The sequence below is a fragment of the Zonotrichia leucophrys genome, chromosome 3 (genome assembly GCF_028769735.1).
Source record: "Zonotrichia leucophrys gambelii isolate GWCS_2022_RI chromosome 3, RI_Zleu_2.0, whole genome shotgun sequence".
Classification (NCBI taxonomy): Eukaryota; Metazoa; Chordata; class Aves; order Passeriformes; family Passerellidae; genus Zonotrichia; species Zonotrichia leucophrys.
In genome coordinates, this window is record NC_088172.1 from 64,898,556 (window position 1) to 64,926,073 (window position 27,518).

Consider the following 27,518-nt stretch of genomic DNA (forward strand, 5'->3'; position numbering starts at 1 on the left):
TGCTGTAAGGGCTGCTTTCCTTACCATGTACACATCCTTCACTGCCAGAGCTGTTCCAACAAGCTCCACATCTCCTTACAACACACAACAAATTCTGTCATCTAAGTTACCCTTATCTTTGTCTCCCCCTAAAATACTCAACTTTCATTTTGGAAGTGTTACTAACAATTGCCATTTCTAATGGTTGGGCCTTAAAAGTAACAAAATTAAGTATTTAGCTAGAGAAAACAATCAGTGTTGTTCCAGAAACACCAGACTGCTGAAATCCACATAGCACCAAAAGGCAGTTTTGGTAAAGATTTCATAGAAAGGCCTTAAGAAGCATGGAATCAAATCAAACATGAGTTAACTGGAACAACCAGTAGCTTTTGAGTGTCCATGATCATTTGGCTCAGTCTTACATGGTTTTGTTTTTAAAAATCAAACAACCAAGCCACCAAACCACTATTCCAAAGTGCTGATTTGAAGATCTCTACAGAGTTATACAAGATGAGTGTGTAATTCTTGCCTGGGACAAAACTTCAGAAAAGTATTATTTTCATTCCAAAGCAGGTAATTTTGACCATTAAGAGGTTTTGCTGGACAAAAAAAATTATTATGCAGTTCCACTATCCACTAAAAATCTATAAGGATACAGAAACAGATTTATGTCCAATAAATGTTTGGAGAACATCTACTTCCAGTTCAGAGTGAGTAAGATATTGCTTTTTCCAAATTCCTTCCATATGAAAGATATATTTATATTAATCCATTAATTTATGGATTAAATAACTATTTTACTTACAGCCAATAAGCTGATTCTACAAAAAAAAGGGCTTTTTTAGCACATATTGACTAATAAAAATAGCCTGTATAACCTTCTTAATAAGAACTCTAATCTTTATTTATAAAATAGTAAATTCTAATATCCATCCCAAGGCAGAATGTTACATAAAAATCCTGCAATAACAAGATTAAAAAATTAGGATATGGTGGATACGCAAAAGGCCCCAGAAGTCTGTGTTGCTAGCAACGTGAATTCTCTTATGCATATTGTCCATTTCCCTCTGTATCATGAAGTTCATTTGCTAACTTTAGATGATTTAATTTTCTTTATGTCACGGCTTTGCAGAATCAAGGTCCCATTTCTGAATTTTCCAACTTGTCCTGCAGGCCAAATGCTAGGCACTGATTTCTTCCTCTTGGCCTTCCTGAAAGAGGGAGAGGAAAAACAAAAATTAAAATAAACAGCAGAAACACAGGTAAATGCTTAAAATGGTGAAAAAGTCACCTATTTATGCAGAGTTTGGTATTATGGACTATCACACCATAGCATGTAAAAACTTCAGAACATTTTTCCTTCATAGACATGCAAAATTTACAGCACATTACAGCACAATTTATATTTTTAAATGTTTAGAAACACAAAGATTTTTGGATAGAGAAGGAAGACAGAGTACAGAGGAAACTTGCAGCACTAGGATTCGGAAATGTCAGCTCACTTTCAAGCCCCTGTAGACTGTAGCTTATGCTTTGCAGAAATTATCTCTTAGGGCAAATGCTCTGAGCAAGCGGTGTTTCTTGAGTCTGCACACAGGGATTTTCATCCCTCTGACCTCCAGCTGCAGTCTTAGGATGTGTTGGGACAGAACTGACATACTCTCAAGTAAAGCTGTGGAACTGAAGCCTCTGGAATAGCTAGGCACTGAGCAGTGTCACCATTTTTTGAGGAGCTAGCACCTGGAGAATTTTGTTGCACTGTGATGTGCATGATTTCTGGAGTAAAACTGTGCAATTACACAGGGGACATACACTGGGGAGACCATGTTAAAAACACCTCACCTCTCCTTCTGTTCTTTCTGCTTCTTCTTCTTAAGAGAATCACCTTTATGTTCCTGTTTTTAAAGACACATATTTTAATGAAAAAGGAACAGAGCATGCTGGTTAAACAATCACCTGCACAAAGAACATTCAGTAAATAGCCTTTACCTCACAGAGCAGCAGGAACTTAAAGCAAGCTGGGAGACCTTCTGACAGAACAAGTGATGCAACTCATTCTGGAGCCACTGCCAGGAGTGCCCAGAGCCCTTCCTAATGCCTATGGAAAGCACAGCCCACTCACGACCAACGTGCTGTCCCTGCCACGTGCAAAGCAGAGGCTTCCTCCTGGGGCACGTGACAGATCCCAGGGTCAGAAGATGGACTTGCTACCAGGCAGGTGAGTCCTGTCACCCAGCTGAGGGCAGCTGTCAAATAACAGGTTCAGCTGTGACTGGTCATGCCCTTTGAGCCACATGACAGAGCAGGAGAAGTAGGTCCCTGGGGAAGAGGGTGGCAGGAAACAGGCTGACAGAGCAATTACCACCCCCACCAGCCTGCTCCCACCTACATGGGAAGGCTCCATAGGGAGGCAGAGAGTAGGCTTAGAGCCAGATGGGCTGTGCTAGAGGATGGATGCAACAGTGGCCTCACCCTTGCTTTAAATAATGAGTAGGATCCTAGATGGAATTGTGCTGATAAAAAAGCAGTTGAAGATCTGGCTCTCTATGGTCAGACAACATGCAACAAACTTTAATTGGGGACCATTCTGTTTCCTCTTAAGAGGAAAGGATAAAAAAAAACCCACTGCTGATTTTGTGTCATCAGTCTGTCAGCCTGGAAGGGTGAGGCAGTGAAACCAACCACAACACAAGCCTAACTCTGTGTCTTCCTACTGCCCACAACCAGCTTTTACCAATGAGATTAATCCTGTAGGAGCCAGGAGCCCAATCCACAGGGAGCAGCAGGTGTCAAGCTCAGGCACTCCTCCTGCACCTGAGGTGTTATTATCTGTCAGGCTCTTTTAAAGAGGGCTGGCTCCTACATGCTGCCCTTTCCTACAGAAAATTTCATACAAACCTTTTCCTTATCAGCATCTTTCACTGCTTTTTTCTCTTTCAGTTTCTCTTGGTAAGTCCTGTAGTTCATATGTGCCTTTTTGGGGGGCTGCAACAAAGATTGGGAGGGATACTGCTGATTAAATTTTGAAATAGGTTCAAAAATTTTTCACACACTTGTACAGACAGCGTTTTTCACACGGTGGTGGCAAAACATTAGAAATGCTTATTTCCTTTTGGGTGAGAGGATTGGACTTAAGAGATGTCAGGTAATCACAAATTGTTTCTTTCTTGCTGTAAGGACAGCAGAGAGAGACAATTCTGTTCTGTTATCAGTCCTACAAGGTTTACATACACACTCTGAGCAAAAAAACCCAACCCACTTCCTAAAAAATACCTCAAACATTATTTTTTTGTTTTATACTAGTTATGATCAACTAAAAACTTTTCTCCAACTTTATCTGTCTGTGAGAATGAAGATTTAAAAAGTGAGCCCTGCTCTCCAACTATTTCTTTTTGAATGGCCTGATTAAAGATCAGTAAATGTTGTTCTTCAGCCTGATCAGTCATATTTAATCTGTAATACTTTCCTGATAACACACCCATACTAATTTTCTAATCATCTACAGAAAATAGACAAGACAACAGATGATGTAAAAGTAAGGATGAAGTGGGAGAAGCGTCAGGGCAGGGGATTTTGTGTTTTAAAGGAGTAATACCAAAGCCCCTCATATTCTTTACTGCTTTTCTGCATTGTAACAGCTGGGTGACCTGCACCACAAACCAAGGGACAATTACCTTGGCTCCCAGCATGATAGCACGCTCCCGTTCCCAAACACGTTGCTCCTGCTTCTTGTAGCCAGTGATTCCAAACTTGTGCACTTCCAGGCGAGCCTAGAACATTGCAGAAAATTGCAGGCATTTCATAATGTCCAACCTGTTGTAAAGCAATGCCTGGCAGAGTTCAATGAAGTCATACTCCTGAGGAAATCCTGGCTAACACTGGAAATTGGTGTGCTATAAAATAAAACTGAGTTCAGAGCTATCCTGCAGTTAACCACTGTCCAACTAATCTCTGGATGGTGAGGACTGTCAGAGGGACAATTTTCAATTCTCCTCATTTTACATAAAGTAACACAACTCATTTCTTCCATGTAAAACATGAGCTCTTCATCCCTGAGAAACATGGACAGGCAGATGGTGCTTTGACTACACACATAGGCAGAGTTACCACTACACAAGCATACCTTGGCAAAACCACTAATGAATCCATAATCTTTTTTAAATCTGTGGTTAAATCTTCACCCTCCTTAGCAGTACCGAGCTCCATGCAGAATCTCCAGAGAGAGACTCCACTGGATCATAACACATCCCTGAGCCACGATTAGGCACACAAAACAACTTGCACAGATCTGTAAACAAATTGGTAGCTAAGGTGGCCAATGCTAGTTATGTTCACGAAAGAACAGATGAGAAAAAAAAGACAAATGGAAAAAGGCATTTGTTGTTTCAAAAACAGATGCAAATACACTTTTTTTCCCTTCCTATATGAGATATCAGAGATTTAAAACTGTAGGCAGAAAGAACTATGTTAAACATTATGGGAATTCAAGCACCTTTACACATTCCCCTCAAATTCTCACTGGAACATCAGAAAGAAAGGCCATGAAATTACACACCTCTCTCCACATGGAGCAGCTGACTGCTGCCAGCCTGTTCCTCCTTTGGTGTGGCATGTAGCCAGAATTACCTATTAGGAAATCCTCACCTACAAGAGAGATTTCCTATTAGGAAATCCTCACCCACAATCCTCACCTAGCCATTTCTGGAAAGGTTTCCCATCAGTCCCATCATAGCTCTCTGAAGTATATGTGCACACATAACTGTACACTAAACTAGTGACATTAGTCTGATGCTACTGACTTACCTTTTCAAAGTTAAATTCTTGTCTGACTGCATTTTTCTCTTCATTCACTATTTGGGTCTATAAACAAAACAAAACAAAATATTTCAAATGAATATGACAAGTAACGCCAGTTTAAATGCTGTCTTGGATAGCTTTCTGAAAAGCAGTGAAATGTAAAGTCAGTTGTATGGAATAATACACGGGTTTCCAGCAGCATTTTCTTCTAGCTTTATTACCAGGATCTGTTAAAATAAACAGTTTCAGTGGCATTTTTCTAGGTAAGTAAGAGAAAAACTGCCACAAGTGAACAATGTATCACTCATATATCCATTTCCAAACCCATCCTGAACAGCTAAAGTAGGATAGCTCATGAATTTTAGCTCACTGCCATTTTGTTTGAGACAGTCCACTGACAATAGTGCAAGTACTCACAGCTGGGGCAATATGTAGAACAAGCTTAATTCCTAACTGCATGGACATACATTAGTGTCCATATCCAGCTTCACTAATGCCAGAGAAACAGCTCCAAAGGGTGCACTGTCAGCAATGGCAGAACCCACTTAGCACAGGCTGAAGAAAGGACTGGCTCAAAATGAGCTCAGAGAAAAGTACATCTACTCCACGATTTACACAGACGCCTTCCATCAGCAGTTCTCAGCTTGGAGGGGCACTCTCCAGGGGGAACACACTATCTCCTGGAAAGAAAAAGAAGCACAAAATCCCCAGGGAGAGAGAGAGTTCCATGCTTGCTTGTTACAGGAGTGTCCCACATGGGACACTGTGGAGCAGGTACAAATTTCCCAGGATTGTCTTAGACCGTCTGCTTTCTGATTTCAGGGAGGATGTTCTGAAGCACCTCTCTGAGTGGAAGCTCTGCCAACAAACTGCCATCTGTTCAAGATATTACCCTGTTCACCTTCCCTGTTTGCTCCCAAAGGTACAATCCGCTCAGAGGAAACAGGAGTACTACATAAGCATTACAGCTGAACTGAAATACATTTAATGCATTTCCTTTTCACTCTGCAGGACCTCAGGGCACAATAAGTCACAGGCTCAGGCCCTAGGGTTACACCAGGGCTTACCTCTGCATCCACCACAGCCAAACTCCTCTCAGTTCTGCAATTCTATATAGTATAGAATTGCAATTTCAACCACAAATACACCCGGTTATCTTCAGAGCATTTTGCTAACAAGCGCAACACCAGTATTTTCAGATAAAAATCTCCAGTTATAAAAAACTTGAGAAAAATTTTAGAGGAAAACATGCTGGGAAAAGCACAGAAGTTTATGGATTCAAACAACTGCTGGAGTCTCTTGAAGTCCCCAATTCCAAGCAAACAAAACCCCAGTATCAGTAAGTCTCTCTGAATTCAAGACAGCCATATGTTGGCCCATCAGAGCTTATTTTAGAATGGGCTTCTGATGTTATGGCCATAAAGACAACTCAAGGAAAACAACCAGAAAAGCCGTAAAATCTGGAGACCAATCAACCCCTCAGCTCAGTTTCCAGCCAAACCTATCCAGACATCCCTGCTGAAGAAACTCAGCTACAATTTTTGGTAGTGAAAAGCAGTTTGGCGGCAGGAAACCAAACCAGTGGACTGATATCTAATGCTGTCATGCCATCCCCCACTGACTACCCAACACCGATCCTCCAAGAACAAATGCTGCTGGTCAATGGTCCAGTGCTGCTGTGATGCCAGAGAAGAGAAGCAAGTTTTGGCACCTCGCATCCACAGCTACTGACAGGAACAGAGCAGCACATAGAACTCCTGGGCACTGAAGTAGCCATGAGCCTTATTAGCCTTCCATCTCTTTCACTTCTTGCCGTAACATCAGGCCTGTCAGCAAATCAACTAAGTTTGCTGAAGTGCGCCTATTTCAAACACAGGATTCTTATACAGAGATCAGAAATTGAAAAGATTGGTCTTCAAGTCCTGCCCCCTCCCCTGCTTCATCCTGCCCGTTTCCAGCAGCCCCATCGGGAATCAGCAGGACCAGATGCCATCGAGCTGAGGACGCGGATGGCCAAAGCAAGCGGATTTCAGGCAGCTGTACCACAAGAGGGACAAACACAGGCACGGCAGGGGGTTGGAGCTCTCCCCGCCTCACGGCGCCCACCGTCGGGCAGGGCCGGCTCGGGGGCAGCGGGGACCGCGCCCGCCCGGCTCTACCTGTGCTGTGCCGGCGGGCGCTGCCGAGGGGCCGTGCCGCTCCTTCCTCTTCCTCCCGCGGAACACCACCACCTCCACGGCGGGCGGGCCGGCGGGGGCCGGCGGGGCAGGGCCGGCGGCGCTCAGCTCGGCCCGCAGCTCCCCGAAGAAGCCGCGGGCGCCGCGCCGCCCGCCCGCCGCCGGCTGAGGCTCCCGTCTCTCCTCTTGCTCCTCCTCTTCTTCCTCCACTGTCGGCGGCACAGCTCTCGCTTCGCCGTCCTCTGCAGCGCGCCGGCCGCCGCCGGGCTCCTCACCTGTGCCGAGCACATGCCGTGGGTCAGCTCCGCGCCGCCGCTCCAGAGCGCCCACGCCCGGCCCCCTCCCCTCCCTTCCCCTCCCTGGCCCCCAGAGAGGACCGTGGTGCCGGCGCAGCACCCGCCCCGGCCCCGCGCACCCACCCAGGTCGTAGAGGGCGCCGAGCACCGCCTCCAGCCGGTGGCGCGGCTCCCGCGGTCCCATGGCTGCCGCGGCGGGCGGGCGGGCCGGCGTGTGACCCCCGGCGGCTCCCGTCGCACCCGACATGGCGCCGCCCATGGCGCGGTGCCCCCGCCTTCCGCCGCCGCACCGCGCCAGGCAGCCGGGCCGGGGCGGCGCGGGGCCATGGGCGCCGCGGGAGGCGGCGGCGGGCGGCAGGGCAGCGCGACGGGCTAGGGCGGGCGAGCGGGGCGCGGGGCGACGCGGCGGAGCTCGCAGGACCATGGCGACGGCGGCGGCGGGGGCGCCCGGGCGGGCGCGGCGAGGGGCGCCCATGTACTCGGTAGGCGGCAGCGGCGGCGGGAGCGGTGCTGCGGGGAAGGGGCTGCTCACCTCACCCGCGCTGCGGCGGCGCTGCTCTCTCTGAAGAGGAATGACGGCGCTTGGCGCAGTCTGCCCCTCCATCCCTCAGCCCCGGTTCGTGTCCCCGGGGAAGGGGAACCGCGCTCCGGAGGGAGGGACGAGGCCTCTCCCGGGCCCCGGCGGGACCGAACGTTTTCCCTCAGCAGTTCACCTTCCCGCGCGCCCTTCGCTGCCTGTCGTGACAGTCGCGACAGCCAGAGCTCCCGATCCCGAGCAGCGCCGCGGCTCCCTCAGAGCTGCCGTGGCAGGCCGACCGGGCTGGGGGCGGTGGGAATGTCCCCTCCTGAGGGAGGCAGTGTCCCGGGGTCCGGGCACCGGGTGCTCCGCAGGGCTTCAGCCCGCAGCAACTTGTCCTGCCAGCCGTGGGGAACTCCGCGCTGGGAGGTTGGCGTGGGCATGGAGCGGCCGAAGCGGGTTTCTCCGTGTTACTCAGTGAAAATTACTTTATTGACCTTGCTCGTTCCCCGCAGCTCCTTCGCCAGCCTCAGACAGGGAGGTTTAGGTGTGGGGTGCTAAACCCCACCTCTCTCCTAGCGTTTGGAGGAGGGGACTAGGGAGAGAGGGAAACGGCTCCTTGTTTCGGCAGATTCCCGAACTTCTCTTCTGTGTCTTGTCTGCGTGCTAGTATCCCAAGGGCATCGTGAGCACCATCGTTACATTGCATATCCTAGTTATATGGAAACAGAGGAGTTCCAGGCTCCTGCTGGTTTGCTTCCACACTTCACCACTGTCACAGTAACAGTGCGTGCCACTGAATCTTCTGATGTCCGGGTTTCCAACAGTGTGTTTTCCAAGTGTGTTCTCTACCAGCTGGCAATTGAAGCTGGAACAACAGCTTGGCTGTAATGTGTAAAAGCACAGTTGCAAATCTTTAGTATTTGGTGAAGTGTGTGGTTTGGCTCCCTCAGTGGTCCTTCAGAACAGGGCGTGAAAATAACTATTGCCATGGAGAGAATTCAGTTGCACATCAAGTCTGAAGACCTCAGACGAAGAGCAGAGGCAGAGAGGTGATTTTTCAGTGGGCCATGGCCATAGCAAAACTCTGCTCACAGGAGTTGTGCTGGGGAACAGCTGTAGCAGTGTGGTGACTGCTGATGTGGCTGATCATGCCCATGCTGAGTGCTGACTTTCTTTGTCTGGATTTCATGTAGTTGCAGATTGCAGGATTCTAACTTTTTGTAACTGACATAAACATTGCTTAGATGTTCTGAGCAATGACTTGTCACATCTTATCTGAGTAGGTGATACTTAGAGTCATTTTCTGCTACTATTCTGAGCTTTTTTGCCATTATACAACATAAGAGATTTATTTCTGTTTTATTTTAATCAAGGGGATTGATATAAGGTGTCAACAGCAACAGATGGCTGATATAAACTATTTACAGTCATCTTAACAGATCTTCACTTACTCAGCTCTTGCAAAATACTAACCAATTGAAAGCTGTGAAAGAAGAGAGGTTGAAAGCTGTAATGCTAAATCACACAGGACAAAACCCCCTAAAAGTTTTAATACCTGTATGGGATTGTTTTGAAAGTCCCTGCTGAGTGTGTTCTGCAGTTACTATGAGGTAATTCTCTAAACTGCAGCTGTGGAAAGAAAAGTTATACAATCTACTAAATGCAATTATAGTAGAGGGATGGTCTCCAAATTTGCCTGTGCTGTGTGGGTAAAAGAACTTGAGAAGGTCAAACGTTATAGTGGGATTTGTGTCCTCCAATAAAACAAAATTGACTTTTGTTACAGATGAGGCTTTGAAGGATATTTTGTCATTCTTAAGTGGAGATATTCCTGATTTGAGTTGTTTTGTTTTGTTACACCAGATTACCTTGTGGTGATGAATGGACGGGAGCTAAAGGTTTGCTCTCGGCAAAGGTCAGCTGCTGTGACAGTGCTGCTGATGTGGCTCTGGGTGGCTGGCTGGCAGTGAAACCCGACTCCCTCTCCCAAGGCTGAAAACCCAGCTGCCACTGCTGGGCATTTGGCTTATCTGTTGCTGGTGTTCCCCTGTGTGTTTGCTGGCCAGGCTTTCCACTCAGCACCAGAAAAGGTCACTGAAGGAGCTCATGAAGCATGTTTTACCCTTCATTATCAGTTTGGTTCTGCATGGATCAGATATAGAAAGGGGAGTTAGAATGAATGAAAAGATTCCCAGTGCTACCCTTCAAGTGGAACTGTGGAGGAAGACATAAGCATTTTTATTTTTAATATCTTCCAAAAAATATAACTAATACTTTTTTTATTTAACAGAGGCTTACTCCAGTTGTCTTACCTGGTGGCTGTTGCTGCTGGTTTGAAGCTTGGAGAATACGGTTTCACTCTTGGGAAGACAGAGGGGTCATTCATACAAACTGTATGAATGATACAGGAGATAATAGGAGACATCACTCTCCAGCACAAGGGTCTACTGGCCCAAAGGGAAGAGTTTTGTGTGAATTTTTTGCAGCAGTATTGATCCACAAATTAGTTCTTGGTGCCCTGGGGTTTTTCCTGCTTAGCAGTGGTGGTGCTGATTACTCAGAGGCTGTGCTCTCTTTTTACCTACGTGAGCACCATATTGCATTCATGTGGCTGACTGTGAGGTGATTTGGGTTTTTTTAAATTTGTTCTTGCCTGATAATGTTTCATGTACCTTACATCCAAGCTGTGTGAAAGCTTCAAGTCACCAAGGCCCCAGCTACAACTTTTAAGTAGCAGGGATTATTTTCTGTGTGTTGATGATTGGTTTTTTATAATGTGAATCACGGCATTGTCTTAATGAAGCTGTGAGAGTTGGAATCAAAAGTGTTTTAGTTAATACCTATTAATTATGGAGAGGCTGGAGGCAAGGCACTTCAGCTTTAAAAGCCCATGTCTTCTCTCAGTTTCTGTTGTGTGGAATTAAGTAACACGGCATAGGGTGACTTTAAGATCTTTGAAGTTGAAGGGATTAGGGTAAGGGTTTTTTGCAGGGGGGGAGGAAGAATTAAGTAACATGGCATAGGGTGATTTGGGGATCTTTGCAATTGAAAGGAATTAGAGTGAGGGTTTTTTTGGGGGGGTTGGGAGGGTGTATGTTTGCTTGTTTATTTTGCTTTTTAGTTTCTTTCTGGATCACTCTTGCAAGCAGGTGGTGTTGGTTCCTGCAGTCACAGAGTGTAGCATGCAGACATTACTGGAAGCTAAGAAGAACCCCCAAATGTTGCAGAAGTAGTGCATATCATTATTTTGGTGCTGTAGCCAAGCAGGTCACCAAACAGCTTGAGACAGTGTCTCATTCTTCATTTGTATGTTCCTAGCAGAAAGAGCTCACATCAAAGAAGAGAGATGAGTTTGAGGATATCTTGGAGGAAAGGCGGTTGTCCAGTGACTTGAGATACGCCATGAAATGTTACACCCCGGTGATCTACAAGGGACTTTCTCCTTGCAAGCCCAACGCTATCAAAAGTGCTGTTCTCCACTCAGAGCAGGTTCAGTATGTTATCAAGCAGGTGAGTCTGGACAATGAGCTCTAGGATGAGGTGGATCACACAGCCAAGCTTTGTGTGGCAGCAGGGAAAAGAGATTGTTGCTGGCCTTGTTAAAATGGTAATTGTAGTTTGGAAGATGGTTTAGTAAATAAATAACTCTTTTGGCAGGAAAAAGAAAATACTGGAGTTGCCACTAAAACTGTCAGGTTCATGAAACAGTGTTTTGATTTTGCATATACAACACTTCATCATTAATTTATCCAGTGTGCCTGACTTCTTTTTTCTCCTTCTCCTCATACTCCACTGTTCTCACCACAGAACAACATTGTGAAAGACATTAGCACTCTCCTTCCTAGCAGATGTTTTTGTACTTTAGGTGTGTCTTGTAGGAATTTTATAGGTTAATGATGCATTTATGAACAAGTCCTAAATGCTACTTTCACTAAAATGAGAATTCTATATCACAGATAATTCTTTGATTTAGAAATGCTGTTTAAGATGTAACCATATTTTTTGTTCTAACATGAAGGGCAGCTACTACTTTATAACAAATAAAGTATTTTATGGTTAGGCTGGCTGATACTTTGCATTGTCTTTAAATACCTGAAATGTGTGTGTGTGTTAATTAGCAGCATAAACTAATTTCAGTAGCCATAAAAAATAATTGCTAGTGTGTAGAAATACCTAAGGTGTTTTGGTTTGTCCTGAGTGACAGGCTGCTGTAAATTTTTTTCTATTTGTTTCTTTTAATGACTAGTACTACCTGTGATACATCAAAATGTGTTATAATGTGACAAAGTAAAGTATGTCACTCTACGCCACAAAGTAGTTCTGTTTCCATTATGGACTGCTAAATAGCCAAAAAAATCTTTCAACTCCAGAGACTCTAAAAATGTACTGAAAGAAAATACAGAGGTTTTGATAGAAAGACGTTTGTGTGATGTTTTCTTCTGAAGTACTTTCTTGATAGGAAATTATTTTGATGAATATTTTCTGGCTGCATCAAGTGGTTGAAGGGAGTTAGCAGACCTGCCATTGCAGCCTGGTTCCCGGTTTTGTGCTAGAGGTTACTGGAAATTTCTGACTGAGAGTGTCCTGGGCAATGTGCCCAGCCCTCTACGATGAGGGTCCCTCCTGCCTGGGCAGGGTTTGCTCAGCTTTACAGGGGCGTACTTGAATTTGTTCCTGTGCCAAATTGCTGCAGTTACTAAAGTTCAACGTGGGAAGTTAAGGTCATTTGTTTGTTTTAGCTTTCTATATGTGACTGGTCTGGGGTTTTGCTTTCTGATTTTGGGAGGTTCTTAGTTCCATAGTGGATTTGCCCTTAAATCACACAAGTGAACTGTGTGGTAAGCCTTTTGCTGGTAGATGAGAACACAATCTCTTCCTGCTGAATAACGAGGATTTTTTTGGCTTTCTAAGCAAGACTGATTTTCTCAGGCTTAAGTGAAAGCAGTTTTTGGCTTCTTTAAGTGGCTAAAATAATCAGTTTAAATACACGTGGAAATATGTAGGATAATGGGTAATGCATTTAAGAAAACACATTTGACCTAGTAGATGTGATAGTAAGGTACGGAGGTAGATTGGAGGAGATGGATTTTCTTATATGTCACAAAATGGAAATAATAGATAAGTAGCACTGGCTTCCAAATGGAGATGAGCTTTTTTGGAGGCTTTTTCTTCTCACATTCCTTTCCTTTCCTCCTCAATGTTGAGTAAAAGTCATGTTCCTTATTCCATAACAGTAAGAGGCTTAACTTTTCAATTAAATATTTCTAGATTCAAATACCAAATTGGAGGGATGGCCGTTATTTAAGTCTGTTTCAAGGAACTTCAAAAGGGAATGTGCATGGCAACAGAAGAAAGATCATTGATATGCACAGTTGGTAGAGACAGTGCTTTGTATGCAATTCAGCTCTCCATTGCCAAAGGAATGCATCACCAGGAAATGGTAGTGTGATAGGCTGAGGTTCTTTGTAAACACTAACCCAAATGCAATTAAAATATTTACATTATGACTGTCTCTACAAACATAGGCTTCATTTTACTATTGAAAGAAAAGTGCACAGAGTCTTCTTCAGACTGATAATATAGGAAATATTCTTTGAACTTAAATATCCTCTGAATATGCTGCAAGTTAAAACATTCACATGAGGGGAGGTTTTTGTATTTGGGGGGAGGATTGTTGTACATCCTCCCCCCGCCATTGACATCCAAGGTTATTTTAGTTTTTAAGCAGCTTTAACTTGGCTTTGTTGGCTGGCACCAAACAGATCCTGTATGATTAGATCCACACCTATCACATAAAACAAAATCTTGTGGACTATTGTAGTAGTTCTCCTATAGTAGCTGTGGCACATTAGAATGGTGTGCATGGGCAAGGAAAAGGGAACAACTTGTCACTGCTGTTTTGTTTCTCCTTAGCTAGCAAAAGAAATGGGAGAATCACCTGATATTATTCAAGAAGAAGCCACGGAAATCCTGGATGAGATGGGCCACCGTATGCAACTAGGAGCTGTCAGATTTTTTGCCTTCACTCTGAGCAAAATATTTAAACAGCTTTTCCAGAGAGTTTGTGTGAATGAAGAAGGAATGCAGAGAGTGAGTACTGGTGGGAAGAAAAAGTTAAAATATTTTCGGACCAGTCGCTTGGACAAGAGCTCTAATCACAAATAACAAACGTGAAAAACACCCTCTAAAAAAAAGACAGCACTCACTTTTGTTTATTGGTGCATTTCTTAGTAAATGTGGGAGGAAAGACAGATGATATGCAAGTATTTTAGAGGCAAACAGCTGTCAGGATTTTTTGTATATTTTCCAAATATTTCCTATAATAAGGAATACCATGTACCTGTAAGTATGTTAGATCAGCCACTGAGAGAATGTTTTCTATTTGGTGTTATAAAATAAGAATGCATTTAGCTGAATTAGGGTTCATAGTATAATATTACTATTCAGCAAAACCCTCATACAGCTAAGTGTGGTGAAACACTGTGCACCTCTGAGGCAAGAGATGCTTTAGGTTTTCCTCAGTTTCTGGGAACTGTTGTCCCCCTATTTCATTTCAGGATATTGCTGTTCTGGAGGGTGCAGTGCATTCCCTGGAAGTCAGCAATGTCAGTCCTGACAGCCCCTATTTGGTTTGGTTCCCATCCCCTTCCAAAGGGATTGGAATTAGACTATCCCATGACAGGGTGCCCCTAGTTTTTGAGTCCTGTGAAGCTTGTGAGTTTCAGGTTGCTACTCTGGAAAGAACTGCTCCCAATTTCCAGTGGATTCTGTGCTGAAAGATCTGTATTGATTGTGTGGACAGAGAAACAACCCTCAAGCAAATGGGGTTTTGTTTGCCTTAAGCCCTGTGCAGGTCTGTATTTGCAAATTTCAACAGTCAGTAAATATTGGGACAATATTGTTTGCACTGTTCTTTTTCAGTTGCAACACGCCATTCAGGAGCACCCCGTGGTGCTGCTGCCCAGCCACCGAAGCTACGTGGACTTTTTGATGCTGTCTTATTTGTTATACACCTATGACTTGGCCTTGCCTGTCATTGCAGCAGGAATAGGCAAGTATTTTTTTAACAATGTTTTCAGGATTCAGAGAATTGGCAGCATTCTCTGGTAGCTGCAACTATAAGTAGTTGTGTTTAACTTCTGCTCCAAATATGTCTTGTTAAATCCTCCTTCGGTAAGCTGCTTATAGTGTCTGAAAGCTTCTCATTGGTGCTGAGTCCTGTCAAAGGTGAATATTTTTCTTAGCAAGTTCACCCAGAAGTAGCCCATCCGTAGACCTGAGGCTGGGGCATAGATAAGGGTTGTGAAGAATCCTTCTATTTGCTTTCATAGCCTGGTAACAGGCAAGAACTTGTCCAGCTACTATTGTGGATGCAGAACTTTTTGTGATACTTCATACAGTTTGAAGTGCAGTCACAGCAGCCAGATACAAAGTACCAGACATCTCATGCTTGTTTCTGATGTAACTGATTCCTTTGAAGTATTGGTAGAACTTTGTGACATGCTGAGAACAGAGCTGGCAGGGAAATGATATGGCATATAAGAGGTCAGGATTTTGGGCATATTTAGTTGTGAAGCAGATGAAGCCAGTAAATTTGTAGGAAACAATTCTTGAGGGCTTGAACAGTGTCTTCCAAGTTAATGTACTTTTTGATAATCTGGATGCTGTCAACACTTAACTTAGAAACCTGATCTTGGAAGTCAGAAGTGTCAAACAGGCCTTCTAAGCAGGCAGAAAACTACTCAGGTCTGGTGCAGTACTGTTACCTTTCTATGCACAGGTAAGGTAACCTAGCAGAGATGTTGGAACTTTCTGCTTTACTGTTGTCTGCTTTTCCAGTCAAGAAGTTAGCGAGACTAATAAAAGCTTTGAGAAAGGGCTTGCTCTGGAAGATTTCCCTGGTGTTTGAGTTTGGTGCATCTGGGTGATGCAGGTTAGATTCACAAGTCCATGTTTCACAGCTGCCTTGATCAAGGTGTTGCAGTTTGCCTGTGGTGTATTGTTCAGAATCTGCCCATGTGTTGTTATAGGTATTAGTGTAATCCTTTGCTGACTTGGATTAGAGTATTTTTGAGTTTTGGACCTCAAAATAGTATCTTAAGATATTATTAATTTAGCTTACAAGGTTTTTTTTTAATGATTAACATTTTTTGAATGTTTTGGGTGCTTCAGGGTCAAAGTTCTCCTAAGGAATTAGGGGCTTTTAGCTTGATGCTGCCTGCATGTATGTATTATTTTAAATTCCTCTGGAGAAAACACAGTTCTCTATGGTTGTAGTTGTATTTCATAACTGCATATCATGTTAGATATTCACAAAGTCACTCTCAAATGAGCACTTGTGCTGAGAGGAGAGACTCTCCTGATATAGGTGGTAAGTGCCTTTGCTTTGTTAGTTATCTCTTGGCTTCAAGCATACAGAGAGATCTGTAGGGATTAGCTAAGGGAAGGTAAAGTTGCCAGTACCTCATACAGTACATTAGCAGGAATCTATCTGGTGTTGGGATGATGTTTCTGCCACCTGTGACATCTTCAGGGCAGTCATTGCCAGTGTTGCAGCTATAGAAATGTGAATTTATTTGGCTGAGTGAGTATCTGTTCGCCAGTGTTTCATGGATTGAGGTGGCAAGGAGGTTGGAGTGAGGTGGCAAGGAGGTTGGAGTGGCACATTGCCAGCTGATGTGTGGACTTGTTTTAAATGCTTCAATAACAACTTAGTTAATGTGAAGTGTTTTTTCCTGCTTTTTGACAAGTTAGGCATTGACTATCATTGCTTAAAACTGAAAAACTATAAGATAATTTTAGCTGGTTAGGTGTACATCCCCCAAAATGATGAGTCAGGATCATAGATGGTCTAATGTAGTTTAACTGGCTGCCTAATTTCTGTGTCTTCTGGAATATGTTCAGTAGGAGCTGCTTTTTTCTAAAGATGAGTGAGATAATATACTTCAGAAATTTAGTCTGTATTATGGCTGAACTCTGGCCATCTAAATTATAAAAATGAATTGCTCTAAGTGAATGCAGCTTAAAAAATGGAAAACCTATTATAATATGCCATTCTTGTCCATATAAGTCTTGCTAGACAATTTGAAAGCAAATAAATGCGTTGGCAACAAAGGAATCCTTGAAAGAGATCTTCTGTATTCTGGTAATGAGTGTGATAGAAATTTTGTGGTTGATTCTGCTGGCTGATATTAATCAGTAAATTTTGTGTGTGTGGTTTTGGTTTTTCTTTGATTGTTTTTCAGATTTCCTTGGAATGAAAATAGTTGGTGAGCTGCTACGAAGGGCAGGTGCCTTTTTTATGCGACGTTCCTTCGGTGGGAACAGACTCTACTGGGCAGTGTTTGCTGAATATGTAAAAACCATGTTAAGGGTAAATAACTTGCTGAGATCTCAGAATGTGTACTTAAGAAGTACTCTGTTGGAACAATTTTTGTGAGATATGCAGGATGTCTTGGCTGTGTGACTGAAAGTCTTCATGGTGTAAGCACTGAGTAAGTGCTTTTTACCTCAGGTGCTGTAGGTGAAGACCATGTGTGCACTCTATTATTATTACACAGTTCAGTAAGTGATAAACAAATTACTCCTCATCAGTTGCTTTGTATTGTTTGCCCATAGCTCATGAAATACTCAATATTTTTGTTAATTAAACTATATGGTATGAAAAATAGAATGGATGAATGTAGGCTTACAGATAAATGAAGTTAGATATGTTTGTCTTTCATTATAAAAACTAACTTACTTACATTTGAAGTATTTAAAACTATTTGTGGGCAATAAAGAAGAAATGTTTTTCTGACTAGATTTTGTTTGTATGTTTTACTTTTGAAGAGTGGCTATGCCCCAATTGAATTTTTCCTTGAGGGGACTAGAAGCCGCACTGCCAAGACTCTGACTCCAAAATTTGGTATGTTTATTGAAGATTTGGAACTTGTGATATTATTAGTGTTTTCATTAGTGGCCATGTGCTTTGTAAGTTCTTTGGATAGGAAGGGATGTTAATGTAGAGGGAAACTGGGGAAGTCTGTCAGAGTATGGAAAACACCATGGCTGGGTTCCGAGGCCATACAAAGAACAGCAATACACTTCACTTGCTTTTGTTCCCTTTGCCCCATTGTGTGCTAAATTCAATAATTCTTCACCATTTTCTTCCTAGACAATAGGCATCCACTGGCCAGCAGGGAAATATTGTAGCTCTAACTGTAAAAGTAACCAGGAATCTTTTAGAAGGAAGATGCTGTGCGAGCACAGAGCAGTGCTGCTGAAAAGAGCACAAACAGCTGTCCAAGTGTTGCTTCCATTTACCCTCTGTTTTAAGGCTTGGGCAATGTCTTTTGCTTCTGCTTGCTTGAAGAGAGAACAGACACAGTGCACACCTATTAGCAGTTTCTAAAATACAAAGATATCCTTTTCCAAGTTAAATTGCAGTTGCTTTTCCCTCTTTGAAAGAGACAGGTGATTCATGGTTTTTTTCCCAATTGGCAGGTCTTCTCAGCATTGTGATGGAACCCTTTTTCAAACGTGAGGTCTTTGACACATACCTTGTTCCCATCAGCATCAGCTATGAGAGGATATTAGAAGAATCTCTCTATGCATATGAACTCCTAGGAGTCCCAAAGCCCAAAGAATCTACATCTGTATGTAAATTCCTTAAGAACACAACATAAGTGGATGTATACACACCCTGTAGCACCAGAATTTAAGTTTTCCTCTTCTCATTTTCATAGGGGTTGTTAAAAGCCAGGAGAATCCTCAGTGACAATTTTGGTACCATACATATCTACGTTGGCCAGCCAGTGTCCCTTAGAACCTTGGCATCTGGGAGGATCAATCGGTGCCCGTACAATTTGGTTCCCAGGTACTGCATCTTTCCATGGTGTATGCACAGGAAAAACGTTGGTTTAGTCTACACCTATGGGAACTAACTAAGATGTTCTCTTGTACTTTGTTTTCATCTTCTCTCACCTCCCTCCATCTGCCTGTTCAAACTGCTGAACCTGTTTGGTCTGAGCAGAGGCTTATTGTGCTTGTGACTGGGTGTTTCTGAAATGAATTGTTCCTTGTGGCCTTCCCTGTGTTGAGAAGACGCCCCTTTAAAATTTAATGGTGGTGCATGAACCAGGCAAAACTCAGATTCCTGAGAATGTGGTGCTTTTGCCACTTAAAATTTTCACCTCCCTCTCACTTCTTGCATTATTCCTGCAAGCTGTTAAGTGACCATATGTCAGGGAGAGCTGTAGCTGTGACTGGATTGTGTTGCCTTTGCAGTTTTTTCTGTAAAACATAATGCTTTTGAATTTTGTTTGAAGCCAGCAAATATACAGCATCAGTAGAGAGGTCTGTGCTTCAGGTACTGTCATGCAGCTACTGATGCTTTGCTCTATACTTCTGTTTTACATAGCACACAGAATCACCCTGCAGGTGCTAGATGCTGTAAAGTGACAGATCTGGGAACAATATGAAAGAAATAAAGAGGGGTGTTATTTCTATTAGACTTTTTGAGCTCTTTACCTTAAATTGCATTGTTTTTTTCAGGCATCTTCCCCAAAAGCCATCTGAGGATATCCAAGAATTTGTCAGTGATGTAGCTTATAAAATGGAGCTCCTGCAAATAGAAAACATGGTTTTGAGCCCTTGGGTGCTAGTTGCTGCTGTCCTGCTCCAGAATTTGCCAGCTATGGAATTTGAGCTTCTAATAGAAAAGACTCTGTGGCTTAAAGGCTTAACACAGACTTTTGGAGGATTCATTGAATGGCCTGGTATGCAGAGAAAGTGTTATTTCTGTTCCTCTTGTTGCTTATGAAAAATAAATTATATTTCTATGGAAGCAATGTACAGTAACAGAATTCTTAGAGTTATAAATGGATTTTAGGATAAGCTAAAAATTATGCTGAGATCTGACAGGTTTTGACTGAGCCTGTACTTTGAAAAACAGGTGGAAACAGAACAGACATTTTACTGTTGTATCATGTGAGAGGGAAATTATAAGGTACTTTGTCAGAGTACTATGGTTTGTGTAGTGTCTGTGTTTCTGAACTGTGTGTAAGTCACAGGCAGTTGTCTGATCTGCACCACTTAACTCTGTGTAATGCTACATTTCGTGCTTGGTATTGACTACAGTGTAAGTTGTTACTGGTGCAAAAAACTAGCAGAAACAAATGGGTGGAGGAAATCAAAACTCTTAGTTGTCTATTTATTTTTAAATTTCATTTTATCTCCAGAAACGATGATTTATATACACCCCCATATATATATGTGTGTGTATAGTGTATATATTGGCTGCTGAAAGGTTGATTGTGCTTTCAAACTTTGTTTGAAACTTCTCTCTGTGAGCCAGAGTGACACAGGCAATTTTAGAGCCTCGGGATGTAAGTGGTAAAGCTAACAAAGGACAGCATTGTGCAATGCAAGTACATTTACCTTTCTGCTGTAGGTAGACTTAAGTCAAGGATCTTTGCTTTTGTAGTCCTGTGTATAATCAAGGATCCCTCTCACTGCTACAATAAAGAAATAGGAGCAGGCTACTGGTATAAAAGAACTCTGTCACCTCTGGGAAAAAAAACCCCACTTCTTTCAGGGATTGGCACTACAGGGAATGCAGGCAAGGTCTGCTTCTGCCAGACTAGTAAAAGCAAGAATTTCATGGCAATACTTGAACAACATTTAGAGTCTTACTACACAGTAAACTGAAAAATATACCGCATCCAGATTTGCTTATTTATTTTGTTTATTTTCTTAGCAACAGTTAGTAAGCATTTACTTTAGTAGAGTTGTCATGTAGTCAGGCAATAGCAAATAGGCATGGTAATGAAATGGAGGAGTGACAAGAGCTGAGTGGATTTTGTTGGAGTGTGCTGTCTGTGCTCGAAGCATCAGTTGCATACTGGGTTTGTTGTTTTGGCTTGGATTGTCAATTTGAAAGAATTTTAAAGGCCAATTTGCTGATGCCAGCAACTGCATGTATGCTCTTCATTCTGGTCTCTAAACAGCTAGTTATTTCTGCCCTTATCATGCTGGTTGGTTGTTACAGGCAAAACATTTGCAAAATTTTATATTCAAAACAGGAAGTGTAAAAATTACTTGCACAGACTTCTGCTTCCTATTGCATTGAGAAACTTGGGAGCTTTAGCAAAACTCGAATGAAGTAGGTTGAAGGAGTAAATAAGATGAAAGGAGACTCTACATGAAATCTGTATTAAAGGAAAGGAATATGATGGGTTTTTTCTGTCAGAGGCTATATTGATTTGATATGCCTGTGGTGCAATGAACATATAAAATGTATTTTAGTGTTAAATATGAAGTTTTTATTGCTTGCTTGTCAAATTGTTTCCAATTTGTGCAGGGAGTGTTTCTCATTGAGTAGGTATGTTATGTAACAATATTTATGCTAAGAATTTTTATAAATTTAGTTTGGGATGAGGCCTTGCTTATGTATGAGAGTTGATGAAAAAGTTTATAAAAAGATTTGTACCTATGATTCAAAACTTGTAGTGTCAGAAATGCTTAAGCAGAAGCATAGTCTCTGTTTCCTTACTAATGAATGTTTCCATCAAACAGAGCCTTTTTCCGTTTGAAGGCTCAGAATATTTGTTCCAGAGACAAAGGAACAATTACAATTTGCAGTTGTTATTAAGTGGAAGAATTCTAAGCATTTTAATTATAGAAATGTCTGAAATTTGTTCTCACCATGTCATACTATGCCTGGTTTGCCAGTTCCTGGTATGGATTCTATTGGAACAGCTCTCTAACTCAATGTTTGGTGTAGTGTCTGAAATACTGGTGCATTTTGGGCTGTTTCAATAGAGTTATGCTCCCTTTTGCAACTTCCTGAGTGCTGTATTTTCCTCCTAGATAACCTGTGTGCCAAAAAAGCAGTCCTGTCTGGCCTCACCCTGCATTCCAACATCGCTGGCCTTGTCGATGGCCACGTGGTCCTGAATGACAAGGGAGTGGAAGATGGAGCCGTAGGGGAAATCGTCTTCAGGCACGCGCTGGCCGTGCTCATGTGTGCCACGTACAGGAACCAGCTGCTGAACGTCTTCGTGCGCCCGGCCCTGGTGGCAGTGGCCTTGCAGATGGCACCCAGCTTCAGAAAAGGTACCCTGGGGCTCTGGGGAGCTGCTGCCTTTGCTCCTTGTGCCCTCAGCTGGGAGAGGAGCACCAGCTTCCTGTGACTGCTAGTGGCAGCTGTCCATTATGCTTGGGATAAGGTGGACGTGTTGGGAGGGCATTGGGGATATTTTGCTTGGCTTTTTTTTGTTTGTTTACCCTTTGATCCTTTTGTAGGATTTGATTGTGGCATCTAATGCATGTTCTGAGAAGCTGCAAGCCCCCGCTCTTTCCTTTTCTTTACAGCTGAATCAAGTGCTTTGAGTACTTGCCGTTCTGTTTGGTTTCTGCCTTTGTATGTATGCTTCAAATGCCAAGTCCATATTTTATTTGAAGTAGGTACTCTCTTAAATAAGGAGTAAATGGCTCTTCACTTGCATTTACAATATTTTTTTCAGAGGAAGTCTATAGCTGCTTCAACTTCTTGAGAGATGTTTTTTCTAATGAGTTCATCTTCTTTCCTGGCATTTCATTGAAGGTAAAAATATCCCTTATACAAAAATACTGATAGTAATGCAACCAATTAAAATAGCATGATTCCAGGGCTCTGCTAAACAAGTGCTTTGTTTACCTACTGGGATTTTACCTTGATCTGTAAGTGGGAGAACTAAAAAGGGGGTCATTATGTTGATTGCGAAATATTTTCTGAATCCACAAGGTTGTCAATGCAATTTTTTTCTCCATTCCAGTAAAAAAAATTAAAAATAATTAAATTGCCCAATTCTGAACTGTTAAAATGAACTGTAGCACAATTTTGGCTTTTTTACGTAAAGCTACCAGTCTTCCAGCACAGATCTGAAAATCTGTGTTAAAGCAGTCTTTTCAATGAAGTGTAAATGCTGTCAGGGGTGCAGCCTGTGAAGGTTTTAGAAGTGAGAGCTTTCCTAATGGCAAAATAGTTTCCCTCTTAGAGTCTTTGGAAGCTTTACTTGCATCCTTTTTTGCTTGAAAAGAATTTCCCCTCATTTTACCTCCTGCCCCATGCAGGCATCAGTCATACAAAGCCAGTATTGTTCCTGCACACTGCCTTATTCCAGGGCTTATTCCAGTGTGCCTGTGTGCACCCCTAGCACAGCTGGATACAGGCAAGCTGGGAAAACTGCAGGCAGCCCTTGGCTCTCTGCAGGACTTGCTCTGTCAGTTTGTACACAAACCTGCTGGGTCAGGGCTGGCTCTGGTCCAGCCTGCTTGAAATGCAGGTGAAAACAAGTTTATCAGTTAAAAAGCTGTTCAGCCTCACACCCAATATAAATTGGTATGTGTAGTTTTTAATTGGATTTTAAACTGATTACATGTTATTTTTATCAATTCTGAGGACAAATGTATGACGGTGATAGTTATGATCTTTCCTGCCTTAAAAAAGAGAGTATAATTTTCACAAGAATGTTCAAGACTTGCAAATGTATTAAAATCTCATAGATTTTTATATAGATGAGAATTGGGCCTTTTTTAAAGGCTGACTGGCACAGCTAAGTTCTATTTGTTGACAATTTTTTGCTTCTTGCAGCTTTTTTGAAATAGCAGAAAGTGGCAGGGAGCAGGAAGGTGGCTGGCTATGACTGACTTTGCTGGAGTCAGATGAAAGAGTTGCTGTGATGCTAAGGGATCTTTTAGCCACCCACTCACCGCTTTATTCATTGATATGTCTGTCATGTCCTTGTCCCATCCCTTTGTGTAATCTGTTCCCCTTTTGCCCATATTGGCAGTAAAATGGTTTTGACCTTGACATTTCCATACTTTGTAACTTTTTGGCCATTTGTTTTCTGTTTGGTAGAGGGCAGGTCAGTGATCTGTATTATCATTTATTGCAAACACTGGACATGAGATAAAGGCAAACCCTTCGTCTAAAAATAGGTAAATGAATGAAAAACACCCCCAGGAAAAAACCCTAAACTGGACAACCTGACCATGTTTTGACAAAATCCTGAGGGAGCTCAGGCTGGCTGTTGCAATAGCAGCCACAGCCACTTCCTTTGGGCCAAGGTCTGTTGTGCATTGAGGAACTGCTGTGTTTAAGAACATGTTCCCACTGCCTTTTTATATAGGTATTTTTGGGAGACAGAAAAATTTTAGTTCAAGTCTCTTGACAACTGAGTTCAGAAATGAAAGTGGTGCCCTGTTGTGGTTTCTGTTGTTGATTTTGTGGGAATGGTAGCTGCACTTTTGTAAATGTTAGAATTTTAGTTATGCATTTCTTGCCCAGGATTTTGAGGAAGGATGTTTTCTACTCACAAAATGTGATGCCATTCAAACGAGTCAACAGGAGATTTACCCTACTGACAAAGGAAGTGGCACAGTGTCTTTCTTGTCAGCTATGTTCAGACCTTTTGTGGAAGGTTATCAGGTATGTTGTCCTTCAGAAAATGATCTCTTTTTTTTCCTGTGTTTTGTAGGGAAAGTAAGAGAGCTGTGATACCTCTGTGTAAATAGGCTGAGAAATACAAAAGTTAAGAAACAGCAGTAATAAATCTTAAACCCACCCTTCCCCAAGGATCCCAATTTTAGCTTTTGGCTCAGACTTGTCCAATTTGCCAAAGCAGTAACTGCTATGTGATGTTATGGCTCATTGTGGGTTTATGAGATTCATAAGGAGTGTGCTGCTACCAGGTTCATTGTTCTTTTTTATGAGGAGCTCTTGCTTAATTCATTTTATGTGGGTTGTCCTGCCAGGTGTGGAAATAAGTTTGCATCTCCTATCTGAGAGCTTTTATAGGAATCATTAATTCCACCCATTTCTCGTTAAATTCTTCTGGTTTTTCCCAAGGTTTTAATAAAATGAAACATTTACATTCCTGTAGTAAGTAATACATACAAACCCAGAAGGATAAAATCTCAGCTAAATCAGTATAAGATTGGTGAGACTGGAGGTGTTCAACATAGTGGAATGTAGTTAGTGATCTGATGTGTGAGGTGTACTGATGTGCCCATTTTTTCTCACCTTCAGAACAGGTATTGGTTTAAAAAAGTTAAACTGTTTTGAGTTGTAAGAATAAGAATGTAAATTTAATGTCTAAGGTAGCTATTATAGAAATATGGAGTCTTATTTTCACATTGGGAGTCTTTTACCTGTAAAACAGTAATAAAACTTTCAGAAGCCCTATGCAATACCTTTTGAGGTCCTCTCCTATGCTTTTCAAAGTGGATAGTATTACTTACAAGGACACATCTATTTATAACTCATTACAAGCTGACAATCTAAAAGAAAGGAATGCTCATTTTCTTGAAAATGTTAGTTAATTTTCAGATACCTCTCAAAGGAAATGAAAGAAGCATTTACTGAGAAGCAGTTTATACCTGGAGTCCGCAACTTTGTTTTTCAACTTCTTGAGAAGGGTGTGTACAGCTGTTACTCAATATGGTTTTACAAGAGTAGCCTGTTAATTGAAAATTATAAAAATTTTAATTGTGTTTCTATCTTCTCCATAGGGAGTACACAATGTTATGAAGCACTGTCTTCTGACATGCAGAAAAATGCCTTATCAGCTCTTGTGCAACTGGGTGCAGTGAAGAAGAAGAAAATGTAAGTAAAGTTACATACCTGGTGTATAGAAATCTTAGTGGCAATTCTTAATGTCTGAGCTCCTGGCAGACAACCCCAACTGCCTGAGCACCAGAGGTTGACTGGAGTCATAGAGAAGACCCAAAAGTTCCCTTCTGTACATGATGTGGAAGTGGAATGGCATGCCCTTATAGTGGAAAGACTCCAGTGGGACCTAAAAAAATTCATTAACTCACTATTAGGCTGCTTCTGATTCCCTTTACCTTTTGGTTTTCAACATTCCTCCCTTTTTTTCTTTCTGATAAGAAAAGAAGAGCACTGCTTATTTGTAATACTGTGTGCTACAGTAAGCCTTGTGAGGCAATGTAGCAATAATCAGGAATGTAAGCAATAATCAGGAATACCAGTAGTTTGGGGGAACTTCAGCACTGAGATGATCTCAAAGCAATTTAACTGAAAGCTTGATCATTTGAGTCCTTTTACACAGTTCATGGTTTATAGACCTAAGATTAAAATGCACCTGTTGCTGTATGGTGTTATTCTGTTATCAAATGAATTTGTGTTGTGGTGCTCATTACTGTGTTTAGAAGTGTGATCCTGGAAGTCCCCAATAGAGCAAGTCCCTGCAGTGTCTTGAGTGTTCCTCAGAACACAGATGGCAGCTGATGATCTGAGCTGTTTCCTTATGCCTCTGTTCATAAAATGATTAGGTTAAGGTAAATGTCTATAGCTAAATTCACCTTTCAAGTAAAAGGAATAAATTGAGTGCAGCAGAATTTGGGGACTGTGAACAAGAGAAAAGGTAAAGAAACCATGACTGTTCTAGAGTCTGACATGTCCTTAAAGTTGATATGTATGATGGTATGATAAAAAATATGTAATTATGAAAATGTTTAATTCTGATTATTGTGTAGAAATTACTGGAATAAGGAATATTTCTTGAGTAAACTTTTTTTTGTAATTGTAGGCCCAGTGGATTCACTTACAATGTAAATCAAGAGGCTGTTAGTAAAATCCTGGACATGTTTGGTAAGTGTTCACTAATCAATTTGAAGAGAGCTTCTCAAGTTATAAATTACTTTGGACAATGCACATATGTTATGCAGTGATTTTAGTTAGTAATTCCATAGACTTAACTGCATAAAAATCTTAGTAATATTTTTTTACAATGCTTTTTCTTGTATCATTAGCTGCAGCTTTGAAATCTCCCTTCTTTATTTCACATACTGTGCAATCCAGTGACTGAGGGCAGTAAAGTAAGAAGTAGTTTATTGGCATGGTGTTTACAGCATGTTGATCAGAAATGTTCAGTGTGGGTTTTTTTGTTAGATGCTCGGATACCTGTACAGAAACCTGTGGCTGCACGACTCTGAGTGGTCCCTGATGCTGAGAGTGGATGTAAGCTCCTGCTGAGAACATGGACCACTGCCCCACTGGAGCAGGGATAGGAACAGACACGATTCCCCTCCTGCCCAGCCAGCCTGCAAGCGTGGGAGGCACAGAGGTGTTTCTTCAGCTGGACAGCTCTCCATTACCACTTAGGAATTGCTGCTGAGGGGCTTAGAGGTGTATGTACATCCTCACCTTGTTTTGTTTTTTCAAACAAATTAAACATTGTCTCTTTTTTTAATAAATATTGAAAGAGATGTGCACAGCAATGGCTACCTACATACATTTTTCTAGACTTGTAACAAGGAATGTGATTGGTTTCAAGTATTTCATGGATGTGAAAATGTAACAGGGAATTAAAAGACTTGCTATTAAAATTAATATTTAGAAAAAAACGTTGCTGGCTGGCTAAATGTAAGGCAAGGCCCTCATGAATGAAGAGCACAAATCAAACCTTGGGCAATAACCAGAACTGATAAATGTATTGGGTCTTGTGTTTTGGTATTTTGTGTTTGGGTTGGTTTTGGTTTTGTTTTGTTTTTTTTTTGATTTTTTTTTTTGTTTTTTTCTAAGGCAGCTTGGCATTATTTTAATTACTTAATGAATGTTGTATTTAAACATTGAATTAAAGCACCGTCGATTACGTGTCTGTCGTCTCTTCCCCCCGTCTCACCGCTTACTGCGCTGTCCCTTGAGGAGGCAGAGTTCTGCCGGAGTTTTCCAGGGTTTTTATTTTTCCCAGTCCGCTCCCT

General features: G+C 42.1%; 2 protein-coding genes across 4 annotated transcripts; one reads left to right on the forward strand and one right to left on the reverse strand.

Moving 5' to 3' along the window:
- Positions 1–853: 853 nt before the first annotated feature.
- Positions 854–7,523, reverse strand: C3H1orf131 (chromosome 3 C1orf131 homolog). The gene is made up of 7 exons (XM_064708569.1): positions 7,373–7,523; positions 6,936–7,228; positions 4,783–4,839; positions 3,654–3,749; positions 2,878–2,964; positions 1,822–1,874; positions 854–1,190 (listed from the first exon to the last, which is right to left on the reverse strand). The coding sequence occupies exons 1-7, from the start codon at positions 7,506–7,508 to the stop codon at positions 1,061–1,063; spliced, it is 852 nt and encodes a 283-aa protein (XP_064564639.1). The 5' UTR covers positions 7,509–7,523; the 3' UTR covers positions 854–1,060.
- On the forward strand, positions 7,461–27,407 carry GNPAT (glyceronephosphate O-acyltransferase). 3 transcript variants are annotated; one of them, XM_064708562.1, is made up of 16 exons: positions 7,461–7,731; positions 11,088–11,279; positions 13,683–13,859; positions 14,691–14,820; positions 17,015–17,142; positions 17,601–17,676; positions 18,255–18,406; positions 18,497–18,627; positions 19,305–19,528; positions 21,621–21,866; positions 22,277–22,356; positions 24,082–24,222; positions 25,112–25,211; positions 25,305–25,398; positions 26,345–26,406; positions 26,707–27,407. In XM_064708562.1, exons 1-16 carry the CDS (start codon positions 7,495–7,497, stop codon positions 26,748–26,750), a joined length of 2,214 nt encoding a protein of 737 aa, XP_064564632.1. In that variant the 5' UTR covers positions 7,461–7,494; the 3' UTR covers positions 26,751–27,407. The 3 variants fall into 3 exon arrangements, with proteins under 3 accessions (XP_064564632.1, XP_064564633.1, XP_064564635.1); XM_064708563.1 differs by having other exon boundaries at positions 11,091–11,279; XM_064708565.1 differs by lacking the exon at positions 7,461–7,731 and adding an exon at positions 7,825–7,865 and having other exon boundaries at positions 11,091–11,279.
- The last annotated feature ends 111 nt before the right edge of the window (positions 27,408–27,518 follow it).

Excerpts from the sequence above, each read along its gene's own strand:
- C3H1orf131 (XM_064708569.1), bottom strand. The coding sequence starts at position 7,508 with ATGGGCGGCGCCATGTCGGGTGCGACGGGAGCCGCCGGGGGTCACACG. Across the intron at positions 4,840-6,935 it reads CGCCCGCCGGCACAGCACAG|ACCCAAATAGTGAATGAAGA; the intron begins GTAGAGCCGGGC and ends TTTTGTTTATAG. Across the intron at positions 3,750-4,782 it reads AAGAATTTAACTTTGAAAAG|GCTCGCCTGGAAGTGCACAA; the intron begins GTAAGTCAGTAG and ends GCAATGTTCTAG.
- GNPAT (XM_064708562.1), top strand. The coding sequence starts at position 7,495 with ATGGCGCCGCCCATGGCGCGGTGCCCCCGCCTTCCGCCGCCGCACCGC. Across the intron at positions 13,860-14,690 it reads ATGAAGAAGGAATGCAGAGA|TTGCAACACGCCATTCAGGA; the intron begins GTGAGTACTGGT and ends GTTCTTTTTCAG. Across the intron at positions 17,677-18,254 it reads GACTCTGACTCCAAAATTTG|GTCTTCTCAGCATTGTGATG; the intron begins GTATGTTTATTG and ends CCCAATTGGCAG.